At 39.5% G+C, this 20,226-nt stretch overlaps 1 protein-coding gene across 2 annotated transcripts in view; it reads right to left on the bottom strand.

Annotated features, from left to right (window-relative positions):
• bub1bb (BUB1 mitotic checkpoint serine/threonine kinase Bb) overlaps positions 1-20,226 on the bottom strand; it is an 86,419-nt gene that overhangs the window by 20,054 nt on the left and 46,139 nt on the right. For both annotated transcript variants that reach the window (XM_041213817.1, XM_041213816.1), the window contains exons 12-16: positions 15,907-15,953; positions 9,407-9,544; positions 6,543-6,663; positions 3,324-3,426; positions 2,064-2,335 (exon numbers count right to left, since the gene is read on the bottom strand). In XM_041213817.1, coding sequence (XP_041069751.1) covers positions 2,064-2,335; positions 3,324-3,426; positions 6,543-6,663; positions 9,407-9,544; positions 15,907-15,953 — 681 coding nt within the window. The remainder of the gene's footprint in view (positions 1-2,063; positions 2,336-3,323; positions 3,427-6,542; positions 6,664-9,406; positions 9,545-15,906; positions 15,954-20,226) is intronic.

The raw sequence follows: 20,226 nt of genomic DNA, 5'->3' as shown, positions 1-20,226 counted from the left end.
GGAGTGCTCCCTGATGTCATCCCTGATCAGTCTAGCTCATTTGACGTTATGTGGCCTTATTCTGAATTCTCCCACTAGAGATCTGATCTGTTAAGTCTTTTAAGATTGCTTAAAACGTTCAAATGTTGACCACAACTTCCATCAATGGGCCCCACATTAGCTGATATTGTTAAGGATTGTCTTTTTTCAGGTACTGTCCCCCACTTCATAATTTGCTGACAATCAGTCCTCTCCTCAAAAATCTGCTCTGGACCTCAATGTACCAGCGAATTACTACCCATTTCGAACCACCCTTTCCTCCCCAAAGTCCTTGAACATTTGTCTCTTGGAAATCTGTGCCCATCTGTACCACAATTCCATGTCTGAACTCCTCCCATCAAGTTTCTGGCCTGGTCACTGTACTGAAAAGGACCTTGTTAAAACAACACCCCACGACTTGCATTTATATAGATGCCTTTATTGTAATAAAACACTCCAAGGCACTCAACAGGAGCATTATGGAACAAAATCAGATCCCAAGCCACATAAGGTGATATTAAGCCAGATGAACAAAAACTTATTCAAAGAGCTAGGATTTAAGAAGTATCTTAAGAGAAGAAGGGAGGTGGAGAGGCAGAGTGATATAGGCAAAGAATTCCAGAACTTAGAGCCTAGGGAGCTGAAGGCACAGCCACCAATAGTGGAGTAATTAAAAAGCAGGAATGCTTAACAGGCTGGAGCTGACAGAGCAGAGGTATCCAGGAAGAGGAGAGGATAGTGGGGCGAGTGTGCAGTATTGTAGGCCGAAGGAGGAGGTGTGGAGGGGAAAGTCCATGGAGGATTTAAAAATCAAGGGTGAATTTTTTTTTTTTAAAAAGCATTGCTTGTCCTGAAGCCAATATAGATCAGGGAGCACAGGGAAGATGGATCACTGGGAGCTGGTGCAAGACAGGGCCAGCAATTTTGAATGATCTCAAGTTTGGGGAGGATAGAATGTGGGAGATGTGCTGGAAAAGTTCAGGAAGTAAAGGGCTGAATGTAGGTTTCAGCAGCAACTTTTTAGAAGTGAAAATAGGCAGTCTTAGTCTTGGTGCCGACGTAGGGCAGAAAGCCCAAGCTTTCATGGTAGTGGTGTAGCGCTTAACTCTAAATCACAACTTATTCTATTCCCGTACTCCTCTAGCTACTTCTCCTTTGAGGAGTATATGGCCAACCATTCTCATTCTTATCTTGCCCTTCATTCCCAATTTTTATTTTTAAAACCAGTCCAAAGACTTGCAGCCTTAACAGTGTTGCAAGGGATCCCCAGAAACCCTCACCATTTCTTTATGAGGCAAGGAACACAGAAACAGGTCCAATGGCCTAAGCAGTCAATATTGGTGTTTACCCTCCACATGAGCAGTAGCCCTAATTGCACAGGTCTAACTTGTTTCCGCATCTCTTTATGTTTATTTCCTTCAATCATCTATTTGCAAATGTTGACATGGTTGTTATTTCATTCATTTATTCTGGTCAGGCATTTCACAGTCTTACATTCTATTATATAAAAAAAGTCTTCCCTGTTCTTTTGCTATTTTAAAATATTTAGTACCCATTTCCTCACAAAATGCTCAAAGTTAGTTAGAAAATTAGTCAACTTATGGCCCCTCCTGGAAGAAATCGAACACTGGAAAATGACTACTTCAACTATATAATAAGCACCTTAAAAAGGGATGATAAATCCAGTAAGGGGTTAAGGAGAATCTTGATCACATCACATCTAGTTCACATCAACTGACCAGTTTCATTAAGGCTAGTCCAAAATCATAGCCCAATGTTTCCCAAGAAGCTGTTCTGAATAATAAGCATTTCTATTTAATAAACATCATAGAAGATTCAGAGAGGATTTATTTTGCTAATAATAAAATTAGTGTTTATATAAAGAAAGATTAGAATGCGCAAGTTACATTTCTCCTAGACTTCAGCTGCTGTTGAATGACACAAAGCTGACTATTCCACGAAACACCTTTTTCGTTGGCTAAGCTTTGCAATGTAGTCTAATAAAAGGCTAGCAAAACGCCAGAGACTACAGAGCAATTTCTTACCTTAGTTTCTTCAAATGCAGAGGTTGGTCAAACAAGGACTCCTTGATAGGTGACAGTGAACTCAGAGCACTTTTACTACCATCTATGGAGTTCTGTTTGATTGAGTTCTCCTGATCATCAGTCAGAGGATTTCGGTGGAAAGGGGTGGAGACCAAATGGGCCCCCCTGGTAAAGTCACATGTGTTTTCAGGATAAGGGCCAAGGGTCTTGTTTGGGTAATCACTGCTCACAAAGTGGTCCTCGTTCAGGGGTTCAATCCCATCCAAATCATCCTTTAAAAAGTTAAAACTCCTGTTTACTATTTATCCACATACATATTCAACAACAATGCTAACTGATATCCCAAAATGCAGAGAAATTTTAAACTAATATCTAAAACTGGTCAGTTAGCAATGGCTGTAGTCATAAGCAGGGGAAAATATGCAGACTCGTTTTAGACAGACACCAAAGATCACGATTATCAAGGAGAAATAAAAAGCAATGGTCCATCACTGATTGCACCAATTCAATTAGTCTTGGACAATTTTTAAAAAGCAGTAATTTACAATTCAGCAGCTAAAAAAAAGTGAGTTCCTAAAAAGGAATGTTCAAAAATTCAAATCACACATTATATTCACAAGGACATGCTATGACAGAGAACATCAGTGCATGCAGCAGCTCCTGATCTTATAAGCATAAGTAGAAAAGTTGTAAAGAACAGGATTCCCCATTCTACCGAGAAGAAAAAGTAATTAATAACAATGCTCAAATCTTACAGCAAAAAACGAGGTCATTTGGCCACTGCACCACCTCTTTGAAAGAGCCAATTAGTCTCTTACAGCCTGTATGTTCCCTATAATCCTTTTCAAGTACGTGGCCAATTCCTTTTGAAAGTTACATTGAATCCTTTTTCACTACCCTTTTGGACATTACATTCCTGATCATAACTTAGTGCTTTAAAAAAACCCCCACCTCTGGCTCTTTTGCCAATGGTCTTAAATTGTGACCTCTGGTTAGTGGCTGTCGTGGCAATGGAAACAATTTCTCCTTACGTACTTCCAAAACCACTCAATTTTGAGCAAGTTTATTAAATCTCCCCTTAACCTTTTCTGTTCTAAGCAAGGGAACAATTACACCTTCTCTCACTTTCCCAAATAACTCAAGTCCCTTTTCCCTACCGCTGCACATAGACAAATTCAGAGTTCTTGTGTTGCTTCAATGAACTACAAATTTAGGGAAAACTGACAAATATACAATTTTTTTTACAGTATTATCACTTACACATTCAGCAGCACAGGCTCCCTCAGTCAGAACACGTTGCGATGGTACAAGGATTCCAGAAAGCTGCCATCGAGTACTGGTCTTCAAGTAATTTGCTGGCGGCCTTGAAAATACAAAAAGAGTGTCCAGTGGCCAATCATCCCTTAAATCTCAACTTTGGTATCATTTGTACATAGAAGTCTCAAAAGTTAGAATTTGAATTAATTGCTTTAATCTACATTAGTCTCAAAAGAAACTGAAAACAGTCAAAAAGCAGAAAGAAATTCTCCAATGGCCTTTATCTGCAACTTTATCTGATGATGAGAAATGCCCAAGATTAAATTCCTGGTCTGTATGAGTCAGCTAGTCTTAATCAGTATGACAGTTAGGAGCACTAAAATTGGCTTCAGTTCTCTGGGCTAGTAGGAATGAAAAGGCCAATGTACTTGTGCCCAATTGCTGGTTGAAGGCAGGTTCAGAGCCTCCAGTGCAAGTCACAGGCAGAATAGCCTGTCTGCACACACTGTCAAGGTTCACATATGAATAGTGACCAGTTGACCAAGTGATGGTGACTCCAAAGCTTTTTATGGAACCACAAGGTAATACCACCTTTGAAAGAGAAAATAAGCAGGATTAAATACCACACATTCAGAGTTCCAATATATATTTCAAGCAGTTAAAGCAATCAGTTGCTTACAATCGTAACATACAGGCTACCTTTTTAACACTTACGCAGAATAAATAATTCAATCCAGAGCAGAGTTTGTTATTTTATTAGACTCTATGCAAACAGTTAGTTGGTAGGGTGGGAGACAAGGCAGTTAAATGTTGTAGAGGTGGAAGAAAAATCATACTAGCAATAGGGTGTGCATCTCTGAAGTTATACCCAAACATATTACAATGCAAAAATCCCTGTCAGAAGCAACAGCCAATGCTCAGTTGCTGCAGTTGCATGTGTACTGTGAGGTAACATGAAGTTAGACTTCAGAACTGTCATTTTCTGGTAGTTTTCAGTCCTGCCTTAATAATGTGGCTAAAAGAATCAAAGATAAATACAATTCACCAGTGTCCTTAAACATACTAAAAATGGTTCCCCACAGCACAAACAAATGGGAATTTCTTTGAAAAACTGAAGTCCATCAGAAAATAATGATATTGAGTACAGGATTACATTGTTTGCTCTACCAAACTGAGAGAGAATTCATATGTAGTTGATTAAGATTCAAATTATATTTGCAAGTGCCTGGAAATGCAAAACAAATCACCTACAACGGTGATTCTCAAAGTGGGGTACATATACCCCTGGGGATACAGCAGGTGTCTCCAGGGTATACTTAAGAGAAATTGTGTAAAGGTGGCATCCCCCTTTAATGCTCGTCTAGGTTCCTTGAATAGAGCTGCCACCATTTTTGTTTTAGCACAGTAACTGCACATGTCCAGTCTTTAAAGACAAACCACAACTTTTCTCGCCACTCCCCCTCCACCCCCAACAAGCCCTTGTTCACAGCAAGCGACTGGGAGGCAGTGAACAGCAAGCTCATCCATCAAATTAACAGTAAGTAAAAGATTGACATATATTTATCTATAATAATGATTTACAAAACATGCAGTAATTGGAAGGGTAGTTAAAAAAAAGGGATAAATCTGAATAAGGGTATATGACCAAAAAAGTTTGGGAACCACTGACCTACAATATATGGCATTCCTCAAACAATAGCTCATTTTCAATACCTGTCAATGGGCAGAATTTAGCCCTCGATGGGCAGGTGGGCCCCACTGGCTTGGCGGCGGGCGGGCAGCCGAACTCTGCCGCTGAAACGAGCCCCGCCGCTATTTTGAGTGGGTGGGCCAATTAAGCCCCGCCCAGCGGGCTGCCCGACGGTGGTGGGGGGGGGGGGGTGAAGATTCCCCAACTGTCAAAGTGCGCTCTTTCACGCATGCGCGCGAAAGAGCACACTGCTCCCTGAGACTAAGTGCTGTCTCAGAGATTGGTGACAGTTTAAAAAACATCAAAAAAAAATATTAACAAGTTCCCCTCATGTGACAATGTCACACGAGATGGGACATGTTAATAAATATTACAAACTTAATTAAAGATGTTTTTAAACAGACATGAAACCTCATCCAGTCAGTGGATGAGGTTTCATGTTTTTTCTCCTTCCCGCTGGGGCTCCTGGCCTGCCTGCCAATCTTAAGGTTGGACGGGCAGGGCCTTTAATTAGTTTAATTACCCTGTCAATGGCCTAAATTGGCCATTGACAGGTCGGCGGGTGGACAGCTGATTTCGCTGTCTGCCCACCTTCCTGAATATTTAAATGAGGCGGGATGACTTCGGGGGTTCCTCCTGATGTCATCCCACGTCATTTTCCCGTCAGTGAGCGGGCCCCGCCCCAAATCGCCGACTGAAAAATTCTGGCCAATAGGTTAGCAGTAAACAAGTTCAGTAACAACAATGGTTTGGAAGCGTTTTTAAGTAATTAGATTACATGGCCTTGTTTTAAAAAGCTGAAGATTGGAGGGAATGAAAACAAGAACTTATATCATTGCCTTTAACATAGTAAAAAGTTCTGCAATGCTTCAATGGCGTTCTAAAAAAAAATTGACAGCCACATAAGGAGATATTAGGACAGATGATCAAAGTTTAGTCAGACTTAAGTTTCAAAAATGAATGAATGTCTTAAAGAAAGGTGGAGAGGTTTAGAATTTGAGAGCTTACAGTATAGCTGCCAATGGTGAGGGTATGGAAATCAGGGATACACAAAAGGCTAGAATTGAAAATGCACAGATATTATAGGGTTGTATGGCTAGAGGAGGTTGCAGGAGCTAAGTAAGACGAAGCAGAGGCTTTGCTGAATAGGGGAATCAAGGCGCAGATTGATTAAGTATTGGACACGTGCAGACATTGCACCTGTTTCAGCTAAACAAAATAAGTGACAGCCATTCACTGACTCATTCCTCAGGGCAATGTCATGATCAATCAGGGTCAAGCAACCTGGTTTAAATTTCAAACAATGCTTGGCAGTTAGTTGTCAGTCACCATCACTGGTGCATCTCCATGGCACGCCACTTGTCAACCAATCAGCATTCTTTTCACATACAATGTAAATTGTTGTTTTACCCATATATTAATATTCTTTAAGTGCCCTGATCAGTGCAAGATGGAAAGCTTAGACATGTCTCTTTTTTCAGCAATACTGAAGTAATTATATCAATTTTTCTATATTATCTGGTCAGACTCACTTATTCTCCTGGTTTTCAATATCTGCATTCTCTTCAAAAATGCTGAAAGGCGTTGGTGCAGATGGTAACCCAAAGAAAGGGGGCATTAGGGCTGGGACTGAATTTGAATGGCTTCTGTCAGCTAGAAAGAAAAAATAACGTTTCATTACAGTGCATCACATTACCATGCCAGTTACTGCACAAGTTACCACTGATTTGTTACACTAGTTGTCGCCTTCTTCTTTAAAAATCTTTATTGAGGATACATTGCTGTCTTCAGGTCTTCCTAGTCTGTGAAAAGACCAATTGTTGGAAAAAATAACCTACATATTATTCCATAACCAACGACCAAGCCAGCAGAGGCTCTTCAGGCATGTTCACTGCAAGATTTAATATTGGTTATCCCTCCTCAGTGAGGATGATGGTCTTCCACAAGTTTGCAAATGGCAGGAGGGATCTGCAGGCTTTATGGCACATGGGGCATTTGTTGTCACGTGGAATGTCTGGCGTGTATTATCAGTTTGGGTCATGGCGAGATCTTTTTGCTGCTCTGGCTTTTCCTCTTCATTTTTTTCCATTGTAGGGTCCCAGAATGCTAGGATCCTTCCCACAGACTCTGCCGCCATCTGGTTCGGTCCAGTGCTCCCAGGAGTTGATGTCAATGTTGCATTCCAGCATGTTGGCTTTCAACACATTCTTGAAGTGCTTCTTGTCATCCTCCGGTGCATCTGCTCTAACTGAGCTGGGAGCAGGCAACTTCCTTTGGGAACCTAGTATCTGATAACGAAACTATATGATCATCCCAATGAAGTGGATGGCAGATGATCATAGCATTGATGCTTGTGGTGCACACGTATGAGGGGACACTGATGTTGGTGTGTCTGTCCTTCCACTTAATATGCTAGACCATCAATGCTGCCTGCAGAAGATATGACACCAGTGCTTTTGTAAAGAAAATAACACAATTAATGGAAAATTTAAGGTGTTAATTGTATTAATTGGATTAAACACTGCTGCAACGTTTGAACTATTGCCATGGCCAGTTACTATAAAAAATGCGGGAATTCAGAAGTGAAGTCCTTGGGAGGCAACCAACCGGACATGCAATTGGGTTTTCAGACTGTAAACATCTGATATCAAATTTAAGAATTCTAAGGACCATGCATAAGAACACAATACAAATATTTGAGTTCAACTAGGATGGTTTTAAAACAGACACGTGGCTAGGGAACACTTTAGTCAGCCATCCTTGGATATAGGTTAATGTTGGCCTAGTCCAGGATTCCCTATCTTTTTGAGACAAAGACACTTTCAATTGAGGAGAAATTATACTGGATTGTAAGTATAATTGTCTTAAATTAATATGTTTGTTTATCCAAACAGTTCATCAAGGTGGATTCAAACTCTATGTTATCTTCAACCTTGTCAAATATATCTTAAGCATGTTATGAATAGTTTTCGTGACAATCTATGCTATCCTCCCTTATAAACTGTAATCTATAATTGGTTTTAATAATAAATTTATTAAATAAGTATAAAAGAGTTGTAATCTCACATCTAAATGCTCACGAGCTCACATATCTAACAACATCCTAGGATTCTAGGTTAGAATTCTAAGAGCTGGTATTGGAAAACTTAACAACAGTTTAGTCTGCTATAATGTACCTCTATGTATGTTCTATCCTAAGAGAACCTTGTTAGGTTAGAGACTCCTGACATAGCAGTCCTCATGTCAGAACCCAGTCTACAGCTGACCAAGCAGACTATGTTCCTTTAATGATTGGAACTTTCTTTCAGTTGAGATTCTAAGCTAACAATAAGTACAAGGGAATAGGTTTACCTTGCCAGGGGTAAAGATAGTGGAACCATTAACACTTTGAGGTGCCTCCTATATATTGTCCATGTTTCAACGCCATACAGTAAGAAAAGGATCACGACCACATGGTAGACCATGAGCTTGGTTTCAGTCAATGCCACGATCTTCAAACACTCACTTCTTCAGGTGGCCAAAGACTGCACACCAGCAGTTTTCAGGTGATGTGGATTTCTTTATCAATGTCAGCCTTCTGTGAAAAATAACTTCAAAGGTACTGCAGTTGTTCCACATTTTCCAGGCACTCATCATGAATCCTAATCAATGGGGCAGGAGCATGTTAATGTTGGAACTTGCTAATAGAGGACTTTAGTCTTCTGAATGTTGAGTGCAAGTGCTATTTTCTCGTTTCCTCAGTAAACATATCAAAGATTCTCTGGAGATCCCTTTCCGACATAGCACTTACTGTGTATTGGAACTCAATGCCTGAGGTCGGGGTGGTTTTCGATTGGAGTCTTGGGATTAAATAGTTTACTGTCCATTCGATAAATAAGCTGCACTCTAGCAGGGAGCTTGTCTCGTCAGATGGAGCATGGCAACAAGGAAGATCAAAAAAGAGTTGAAATGATGACACAAACTTGTTTGACTCCTGTCTTAATCTCAAAAGGAACTGTAATGGATCCGTTAAGGATCACCGCTCACATATCATCAATATACCAGTCAACAATTAGGTTAATTTTATAGAATAGATAATTGAGAATCCGTAAAGCCAAAGTATTGTAATCTTCTCATTCCAAACCAGAAGAATATTTCTTACCGTGGAGCCAATTATAATAGACAGAAGGCTGAAAGAAAAGCCAAAAGGTAGACTTTCAAATCTTTTGCATGGTTACAATAGATCTGGAGTGCTTCCAGCTATGAAAAAATACTCATAACGTTACTACAGCTCAGAAGCTTTGGTAATAAAGGGACATTGCAAGTGCAGTTTATGGATTATAGCCCAGCACCACTTGAAACCATAACATCACTAAAATTGCTCATGTACTGGCCAAACCTGAGCCACCTCCCTTACCACATTTCATAAACTGGGCTTCATATTCCAGGTCTTCCTTGTTGCAATCACTAGATACAGCACCCAGATCCTCAAACCGACTTTCACCACTCATTTGGGAACAAGTAACGTGGTCATGGAACATATTGGTTTTGATATCTGTAACAGAAAAGGAGAAATGCTTTTATGCTAAGGAATGGCCTGGTAGAGTAGACTAAGTACCTTGTATTTTCACATTTGGAAACAGCAGTGTTTGAACAAAGCAAACCCAAAACCATAGAAGCCCTTATTCAAATTGGAAGTATACTCTGCTGCACGAATACAATAGGTTAGAAGACTCGAGTTACAGCATTACTTGTGTGTGAACTATGCTGTTCCTAACCATCATGTAGAAAATACAGTCGCAATCAGAACCCTTGGACTCCTAGCCAACATGCATCTGTTTCTTTTTGATATTACATCAGTAGCTACACTTCAAGAAATAATTAATTAAAATGCTTTGGTTGTCCAGTGGTTGTGAAAGGCGCTATATAAATGCAAGTCTCTTTCTTTTTACTAAACGACGTTTTTATTTAAGTTTTACTTATTCCCAAGCTGACAGAGTGATGGAAGCATGACTAACTGCTTTGCAAAACTGTAATACTCCGAGCAATCTACTCAAGGAAAAGGATAAGACCTTTTACCCCATCATGCTAAGTTAGAAGGGGCAAAGGAGGAGTAAAAGACAAGATACTACTCAAGTTGTTCTCCAACTACATACATTGTAGAACTCAGCTGGAAAAGAGCACGAGTACTTGTGGCTCCTAGGAATCAGACTAAAATGCTACAAAATCCGTCACTTAGTACATAAAGAGCTAAAAATAACCCGAGAAAGCTAATAAGATTCTGGGTTTGGTGAGGCTGACATCAGCAAGATGAGACAGAGACTATCCGCAGTAAACTGGCCACATTTTTAAAGAGTAAAACGACAAAACATCACTAGGTTTTCAAAAAGAATTAATGTAGTACAGAACTAGCTTATCCTCCTAAGGGGAAGAGCTCTAATGCTTAAAAAAAAACCCATGGACAACATAAAACAAAAAAGCTGACAGGGTGCAAAAAAACCAATCAAGAGATTGATACAAAGAACAGGAAAAGGGTGGCAAGAAAAGCTACAAAACGAATCTGAAAAAAAAATCTCAGCTGCGACAGAAGCGTGCTGATTGGCTTCCTTCTGTGAAGTAAATTTTCTATGCTTTGAGGAATTTACAATATTAGTAAAAAGGGTGGATAAAGGCAATGTGAACCCCTTAGAAACTGATAACTGTGAAATAGGGTATTGTGATGAAAACAAGTAAATTGCGACATGTTAAACAATTGAATTGCATCATAGTGAAAACAGAAAATACTAAAAAACTCAGCAGGTCTGACAGCATCTGTGGAGAGTTAACGTTTCAAGTCTGTATTACCCTTCTTCAGAGTTGAATTGTGTCATCATTTACAGTAGAGGAAGAGGGTCTTAAGCTAGATATCCAAAGGAAGCTAATAATGAAGCGAGAATGGGGAAGCAACAAAATTAACGCAAGTTAACAGGAATGATGAAAATAGGGGCACGAGTGTAACAAATTCCCAGCACCAAATGATTTCCAAGACTAGATATTAAAGAGCACATATGGACATTCGAATGGGCCACATGGCCACTTGAGACAAGATAATGGCCAGTCTGTTTGTGGCCCTAATTCGGCTTTCCTTTCTATCCCCATATCCTTCGACTCCCTTGTCGATGAAGAAACTATCTAACTCAGCTTTAAAAATATTCAATTACCCTGCCTCCACTAAAGAAAGTGAGAGAGAATATTCCAGATGCTCTATGATCTTCCAAAGTTCTCAATTTAGAAATGTTTACTTTAGATCAAAAAATTAAATGTCACTCCATTATTTAAGAAAGGTGAGAGGGAAATCAGGGAATTATAGACTAGTTGACCTAACATCTGTTGTCGGATCCTAATTAAGACTTATAGTTAAAGATAGGATGACTGAAAAATTTCAGCTGATTAGCGAGCAAGCAAGGATTTGAAAATAGGTCATGTCTGATGGATTTTTTTGAAAAGGTGACTAAAGTAGTGGACAGGAGAATAACTATGCATCTTGTTTTATGGATATCCAGAAGGCATTTGATAAAGTCTCTCTTAAGAGGCTGTTAGCTAAAATTGGCACTGAAGACAAATCATTGACATGGTTAGAAGATTATAAACTATTTTTGCATTTAACCTCTTCGGTTCTCCACCCTATCCCCTTTTGTTCTTCTTCTCACCCTTTCAACAACTACCCCCACCTTCCCCACCACGCCACTTGCTCAAAATCTATTTCTAACTTTTCCCAGTTCTGAGAAAAGGTCACAGATCTGAAAGATCAACTTTGCTTCTCTCTTCGTAAATGCTGCCAGACCTGCTGAGTATTTCCAGCATGTTCTGTTTCTGTATGTTTGGTAGCGTAGGAAACAGGGAAAAAGATAATGGAAGGATGTGACAAACGGCATCCCACAGGAGTCTTTGTTTGGGCCTTAAAATATTTATTGTATTTATTAATGCCTTAGATGACAGAATACAGCGCACATATCCAAGCTTGCAGTTGATAAAGCTAGGTGGCATGATAAAGTGTAAATAGAAACATAAAACTGTGGCAAATTAATTCCAATTTAGGTGTGAAGTCATACACTTAATTTAAAAATGATCAATTAGACTACTTCCTAAATGGTGAAAAGCTGGAAGTTGTTCCATCAGATATGTTTTGTTTTGGATGAATTACGAACCCATCTGCCCCTCAATAGATGGAAAAGATCCCAAGGCATCTTTTGAAAAGATCAAGGGAGTTCTCTAGTGGCCTGGCCAATATTTAACTCAATCAACACTAATAATCAGACAATCCTCCCCACCAACCTCACATAAACCATTCTGTAGCTCCCTATGCGATCAACTTGTGAGCCTTGGCTGTTCTGTTTGCCTGCAAAATGTGTGACTATGCTATAAAATTAACATGACTAAAATGCTTAGGATATCAACAGCACTACGCATGTGTAACTCTTTCTTTTAGTTAGTTACACATTTAAGGCACTGGGCTATCAAATAGTAACCTCTCAACTGAGTATTATCCTCGTCTAAAATGTTCAGTTAGATGAATAGACCAGAATTACACAGCAATTTTTTTTCAATAAAGTCTGTGGCTAAAGTTTCATCTCCAGTTTGCAGCAGAGGTGAAGATTTTTCTGCTTACATTTGGATGTTTTAAAATTTGCATGAGTTAATAAAACATCTTAGAGTCATACAGTCATTAACTAAGGCACAGGAGGTGGACTTTCAACCCATCGAGTCTATACTGGCTCACTGTGGAGCAATCCAGTCAATCCCATTCCCTAGCTCTATCCCTGTGGTCCTGCAAGTTTATTTCTTTCATCTTTTATTGCCCATCCAATTTCCTTTTGCAATCATTCATCATCGCTCCTTCTACCATCCTCATGGGTAGAGTATTCCAGGTCATCACTGTTCACTGCTTAAAGTTCTTCCACACATTCCCCTTGCACCTTGTAGGAGCATTCTCCTAAAATGCCTGAGATTTGATATAGCTGATGCTACACCTTATAGCCACCAGATGTCTTTAGTAGATAAATGATTTTGAGAAAAAAGCAGGGTCACTTTAGTTCACTATAGCCAGTTTCCCTGAGGCATTGCACTGCATTTAGTGGTTCTAGCAAAGCAAGGCCCAGCAAAGGACATACTAATTAGTTTATATAATTTACTCCTACTCAAATCCTCCATGGTGCAGACAGTTGGAAATGGTTGGACAAATTGTAAACTTTGATTCCCCAATGTGTTCTGCATCTCCACTGAAACATTTGGTTTACCACTTTGCTTACAGCCTGAACCTGTTAACAGAAGTGAATGCATTAAACAGTAATTTCTGAGTGCATGCAGATCAAGTAGTAGATAGAAAGCCCAATATCGACAAATAACTGAATTGACTGTTCAAATTCATTTCACATAGGTCCCTTGTATTCAGCAGGTGAAGGTGACATTTTAACAGATGAAACTAGGTTCAAATCTTGACCCAGAGTGAACAGTCTAATCCATATACAACTGGTAGTGACCAGCTTAATACAGGTGAATAGTGCTGAAAAAAAGTAAGATGTTGCTGAAGCTTTCTGACTTGCACCCATCAAGACAAAAGCTGGAATGCCAAATTTCAAACAACAACAATTTATACTGCAGGAGAACAGGGTGCTCATTGGTTGGCAAGTTGATTGATTGGTTGCAGCGTTACCATGGAGAAAGCAACAAGGAACTATATATTCCCCATGCTTGTGGATAACTTTTAAGAAAAGACCACATATTACGTTTGTTCACAGAGAACAGGTCCCTGCGTGTGAATGTACATCGCTTCTAGCAAGCATAAATGAGTTATGTTACGAGTTTGACTAATTAGCTTAAATTGCTTTGTAGTGTAACATCTTGTAAATAGGGCCCTAGTTATTTACTCACCTTGCAAGCTCGACGCTGAAATAGAGCACATCAAAACTATCCTGCAGGGCAATGGCTATCCTAATCAGTTTGCTGATCATGCAAACTTGGAAATGGGCCAAAGGCCACAATTTCAGACCTAAAAAGTGCTCAGTCTACCTTAAATTACCCTGGAAAGGCAGTATCTTAAGAATTTGAACAGGAAAGCAAACGGTTTCACGCTACTACAATGTAGCGACGACACGGGTGGTATTTTCCACTAATATGTTGCTGCTGTCAGTCCTGTCATGCCCATGCAGTTATATCCATGGATTTACGGAAAAGTGAACACTATTTTTAAAACTAACATTGAGAATGGACAATCTGCATTGAAACAAGATGGAATCAAGAAGTCAGATGACCTCCCATCTTGCCTGCCAATATATATGAATTTACCCAAGGCTGGAAGTTGGCCTGCTTGCTGGTCAGGACATTAAAATGTAAACAAACATTCTGGGACATTCCATTGATAAGATATTAATATGCAACAGATCTTTCCTGTGGATTTATCAGCTACTATTGCCCAAATACCTACAGAAACTAATGCTCCAGAGACTTATTAGCTGCAGAATGCAATTCCACAGAATGGGTATGAGGAGAACCCATTCTATCACAAGGAGATACAAATGGCGGAAACTCAAACTCTACTTGTGTTTCAATGCTTAAGTCATCAGAAACCATTGTGTCGAATAGAAAATAGACACTATAGTCACTTAACAGAAACCAGCTTGTGATAAGAAACATTTATGAACACATTTTAAAAGCAGCCAGATGTAAGTCAGTCTGGGAGACAAAAAGCTTCGAGGGAAGAGATCCCACCCAGCAAAGACAGGAATTAATTCTAGAATCCATTAACAGGCAAAGAAGTGGGGTTAGCACTTTACCTACCTATATGAAAAACCAAGCCAGATCTTCACAGCAGGGGCTTAGCTCAACTAAAACAAAGCCAGAAACATGCTTCTGCAAGTAGTAAACCACTGAATTCATTGACAGAAACTTCTAACTTCCATTTTCTTCAGTGAACCAAAAGGGAATCATCAGGCCAGAACATTTCAAGCTTCCATATCAAAAACTCAAGTATCAAAGTGACTTTTTGGACTTTAAAAAAAAATTAAACCTAACTGCATGCTACCTCTTATATAGTCACCTTTTCTTCTGTTTGTGTGCGTGAGTGGGTGCTGTTGCGAATGCATTTGGGTGTTGAAAAAACATTTATTCTTCCTTTTTTTAAACTTATGAGAAACCTTGTATCTTTCTGTTTAAACAAAAACAAATCCATCTGCGGTCTGTTGAGAGGAGAAAAAGGGAGAAACCATCTTACATCTCTATACTGTCTGTAACAGTTCAAAAAGACTCTCTGCCATAACACATAATTGAGCAACCTCGTGCTTGAATTCCAGTGCTGGCATGATGTCAGGTTCGTAGACCATACGTCCCATCAACTGGCTGATCAAATCAAAAAGCATATTTCTCTGGCTATTTGTAATAGGCCTATGCCTGCAAAACCCAAAATGTCTACTGTTAGATGTGATTCTGTAATTGGGCAGCACCAGCTGAACAATCCTGAATGTGCTAATAGCTACACTAACAACCAATTAATAATCAGTGGTTCATTTATGCTTGCTAGAACGACTTATATTTATATGCAGGGACCCTTTCTCTTCAAACAAAAAGAATATGTTCACGCCTTGCGCCTTTTTTGAATTGTCCAAAAGCATGGGGAGTCTATAGTTCCCTGCTGTTTTCTCCATAGCAATGCCTCACTCAGTCGATTTGCCAACCATTCAGCACACTAACCTCCTGTAGCATAAACTGTTTGATCATGTGAAATTTGGCATTCCTGTGATTGTCCTGATGAGTGCAAGAAAAAAAAGCTTTGGCAATATGTCTCTCTTTTCAATGACATTCAAGTTCTGTTCAGGTGAGTAGCTTGCTTGAATTCAATGCCAAATTGTACACATTAGGTATTATAGAACAGAATGCTATTACCTGTGTAACCTGACAGATTCATATTTTTCAGTCTTGATGCATTCAATCTGAAAAACAGCAGAGGATCAACAATTGAAATCTAATTTCATAGACAACAGAACAAAAAGAATCAGCACCTTCCCTGAAGGATCAGTACATGAACATCCTTTTCAAGGTAGCATCTAAGAGGTTGGAGAGAGGGATCATCACTATCCAAGATTTTGCTCATGAGGCAGTGACTATATAGCTCAAACATACTCAAACCCTCATCTAAAAATTGGGAAGACTGGCCACTGGGTCTAAGCAGGCAGTAAACACTAACTTGGATTACATCTACTTACCTAGAAATAGCAAAGGAAATAAGTCTCTGGAGGAGTGGTTTATAGGCCCCCTGACTGTAGCTACACAGTAGGATACAGTATAAATAAGGGACCTCCCTTTTAAGACAGAGATGAAGAGGATTTTTTTTTCCTGATGGTTGTTAGTCTTTAGAATTTTCTTCCCCAGACAGCACTGTAGGCCATGTCACTGAATATGTTCAAGGCTGAATCGGACAGATCTTTGATCAACAAGGGAGCCAAGGGTTATGGGAAATGGAGATAAGGCCACAATCAGATCAACCATGATCTTATTAAATGACAGAGCAGGTTTAAGGGGCTGAATGGCTTACTCCTGGTCCTATTTCTTATGATCTTAAATTAGGGAATTGAGTAAAGAACATAGAATAATAATCATTGGGGATATCAATCTTCCCTCGCGTGCAACCTTTACTCCCTTTCCACTATTTAGTTCAAAGCCCTCTTTACAGCCCTAGTTATCCAATTCACCAGGACAGAAAAGGTAGGTAAAGGGGATATGGGAATGGATTTCCTAGTGTACAGGACTTCTTCCTAACCCAAGATGTGAAAAGCCCTATTGGATCTAGTAATGGGTACTGAACCAGCACATACAGGAGGAGAAGTAAAAGTAGGGAACATGCATGCAATAGTGATCATAATATAATACACTTTATGATAATAGAAAGGGACATAAGCATGAAGTAAACCAAGCTAATAAACTTGAGAAAAGCTGATTTTGTGGAAGAGCCATAGGAGACATTTACAACTGTGTTCAGAGTACAGGAAAACATATTCCACAAAAAAAAACTAAACACTAGTGGGACTCCATAAATGAACAAAAGACATAAGGGAACAATTGTGGATTAGGAAACAGGCAGCAAAGGAATGCATGATAAAAGAGAATACGAAGCGTTTAAGAAAGGAGTCAAAAACAATTAGGAAGACAAAGTGGAACTATGAAATTAAATTATCAAGCAACATGAAACAAAATAGCAAAATATTTCGCATGAGCAAAAGGCTGGGATGGGAATGGAGCTATTAAGGGATAGACAGGGTCATACTACAGGTAACGAGAGAGGTGGCAAAAATATTAAATAATTATTTTATTAAATAATTGCTTCAGTGTTTACTAGGGAGATAGAAGAGGTAGACATGACATTAAATTTTAAACGTACTTAGCTCATTCAAAAAAGAGAATGTATTGAATAAACTACGAAAACTCATAAGACAAAGGCCCTGGTCCTGATGGATTGCATCCACGTATTTTAAAATAATATAGGGAAGAGATAGCAAAGGCAACACTCATTTAATAATTTGTTACAAAGAAGTGCAGTGTCAGAGGACTGGTAATGTAATTCTTATACAGAAAGTCTTCACTTAAAATTTTGGTTGCATTCCTGAAGATCTTGACTTTAAGTGAATCATGGGTTCCCATAGGAATCAATGTTAAAGCCAGAGTTCGGATCCTTCAGACATTTCTCGTCTGATAAGAAACAACGTACAAGTTGAAATACTGTACCATATATGTGCAGCACTGTGCATTCCTAGCTGAAATAACTTAACTAAATAAAATACCTCACTAAATTGAAGAAATACAATATACAAATTTAATTAATTAAAATTTATGTTCTCACCTCAGTACACAGTACTTTTAGATTGATCAGGCTCCATCTAGTGGCAGAAGTTGATCAGTGCAGTTAGCACTGACCAACTCTGTCACTAGAGGGAGCCCAGGACTTAGTGCAAGTTTAGGAGTGAAACCAGAAGCAGGAGCCAGAAGCTAGTGAAGAACAGACCCCAAGCCCCAAGAACTCAGGTAAGAACAGAGACAAAGAGGTGTGGTAATGGGGGTGGGGGTGGGGGGAAGAATGTTAGCAAGGCTGGAAGAGACAAGGGGACAGGGTGGGTGGGGGAGAGTCGACAAGCAATTAAGGCCGGCAGTTGGCAGGGGAGAGTTGACAAAGCCAGGAGAGGCAAGATGATGTGGGGGCGGGGGGGGGTGAGGGAGGTGGTGGTGGAACATCATCAAATTTGGGGGAGCAGGAGAAAGAGGGGCTGAGGGCAATGTTGAAAGCACTAGGAAAAAAAGTCATAAAAACAAAAAACTGCGGATGCTGGAAATCCAAAACAAAAACAGAATTACCTGGAAAAACTCAGCAGGTCTGGCAGCATCGGCGGAGAAGAAAAGAGTTGACGTTTCGAGTCCTCATGACCCTTCAGCAGAACTGGTTGAATCCAAGGAGAGGGGTGAAATATAAGCTGGTTTAAGGTTGGGGGGTGGGGTGGTGGTGGTGGTGGTTTGATTGTAGGGACAAGCAAGCAGTGATAGGAGCAGATAATCAAAAGATGTCACAGACAAAAGAACACAGGTGTTGAAGTTGGTGATATTATCTAAACGAATGTGCTAATTAAGAATGGAAAAAAGTCATGTGAGCAGGCAGGCCATAGAAGAGGAAGTCTGTGGCAAATTACATTCAAGTGAAACTGGCAGCGTTAAACTGATATACTGACACTATTTTGTTAACAATGTGAAACAAGAGTTTACTTTAAGAACGGACTTACTGTATTTAAAAAAGGGAGAACAGAGCATGCTTAGGGAATTATAGACCGGTCAACTTCACACCAGTGGCTGGAAAAATAATGGAATTCTTACTAAAGGAGAGAATAAAACATCTAGAAATGAGAAATAGAAGTGAGCGAGCGAGTGCGAGCGAGCGAATGAGCGTGAGCGTGATCGAGCGTGAGCTCGCTCACTTGCAAGCAGGAGAGAGCGCAAGCGAGCTTCTCGATAAGATGTTAGACTAACTGGTCCATAATTCCCTGGCTTGCCAGTCACCTTAAACAGCAGAGTGACATGCACTAATTTTCCAAAGGAAAGGATCCAGATGAGAGAACTTTGGAAGGTTATAGTTAAGGCATCCAAAATGTTTGCCCCTACTTCCATTAAAACTCTGCAGTGGAAACCATTTTAACTTGGGAATTTGTCATTCTTCAGTGCCGTTATTTTCTTCATTACGATCATTTCGCTTCTCAGCGAGCATCTCAAAGAGATTATCTGGTCATTCATTATCACACTGCTGTTGTTGGAGTTGGTGAATGTAAAATTAGCTGCTATCTTTCCTATATTACAACAATGGCTAAATTTCAAAAGTACTTCACTGGCTGTCATGTGCTTTGAGATGTCAGGTGGTTGTGAATAGAGCTATATAAAATGCAAGTTTTACTTTTCTTTACAATAATTTTGGTGAGCTCATGATTTAATATTAGCTTCCTTGGATTTTCAGCCTGTCAACCTCTACTGCTGTAAATACTGATGGAAAGTGATTATTTAACATGTCTGCAATTTCCTTACTTTCATCAACAATTTCGCATGTTTGAGGGATGCACATTTGTTCAGATCAATTTTTAAAAATTTGTTTAAAAAATGGTGTTGATTGATATTGATTACAATTTTCCATTTATACTCATTTTAGTTGTTCTTACTGTTTTGTCACCATTTGTTGTTCTTTGCATCTTTTCCATTACCAGGATCGGTGCTATTTTTTTCACGTGTATACTTTTTTTTAGTTGTCTCTGTTGGCAAGCAGAACTCCTGTCCATCAAGGGCTCTGTTTCACGTTAAATTCTTTTTGACCATCTCTCATTGATCTTCTGTCATTTACTCATGAATAGATTTGCTGAGTTTACTGTGGCTAGATAGTTTTTGTCTCATCCCACTGAAGTTAACTTTGCCCAAATTTACAACCTTCGTAGCTGCTTCACCTTTCTTCCTTTCGAACACTCCGTTGAACTTGATCATATTATGATTGCTATTAGATAAATGCTCACACAATGTTAGGATGTTACCCAAATCTGGCCAATTACAAAATCTATGGAGTGCCCCCTTTGTTCTAGGGCACATTGCTGCAGAAAACTGTCCAAAACACCAAAGATATTCACTACCTTCCTGTCTTGTGCTAGTCTGCTTAACCTAATCAATAAGAAAGTTAAAATTCCCCATTAA

The sequence above is a fragment of the Carcharodon carcharias genome, chromosome 20 (genome assembly GCF_017639515.1).
Source record: "Carcharodon carcharias isolate sCarCar2 chromosome 20, sCarCar2.pri, whole genome shotgun sequence".
NCBI lineage: Eukaryota > Metazoa > Chordata > Chondrichthyes > Lamniformes > Lamnidae > Carcharodon > Carcharodon carcharias.
This window is presented reverse-complemented; position numbering and strand designations above follow the sequence as displayed.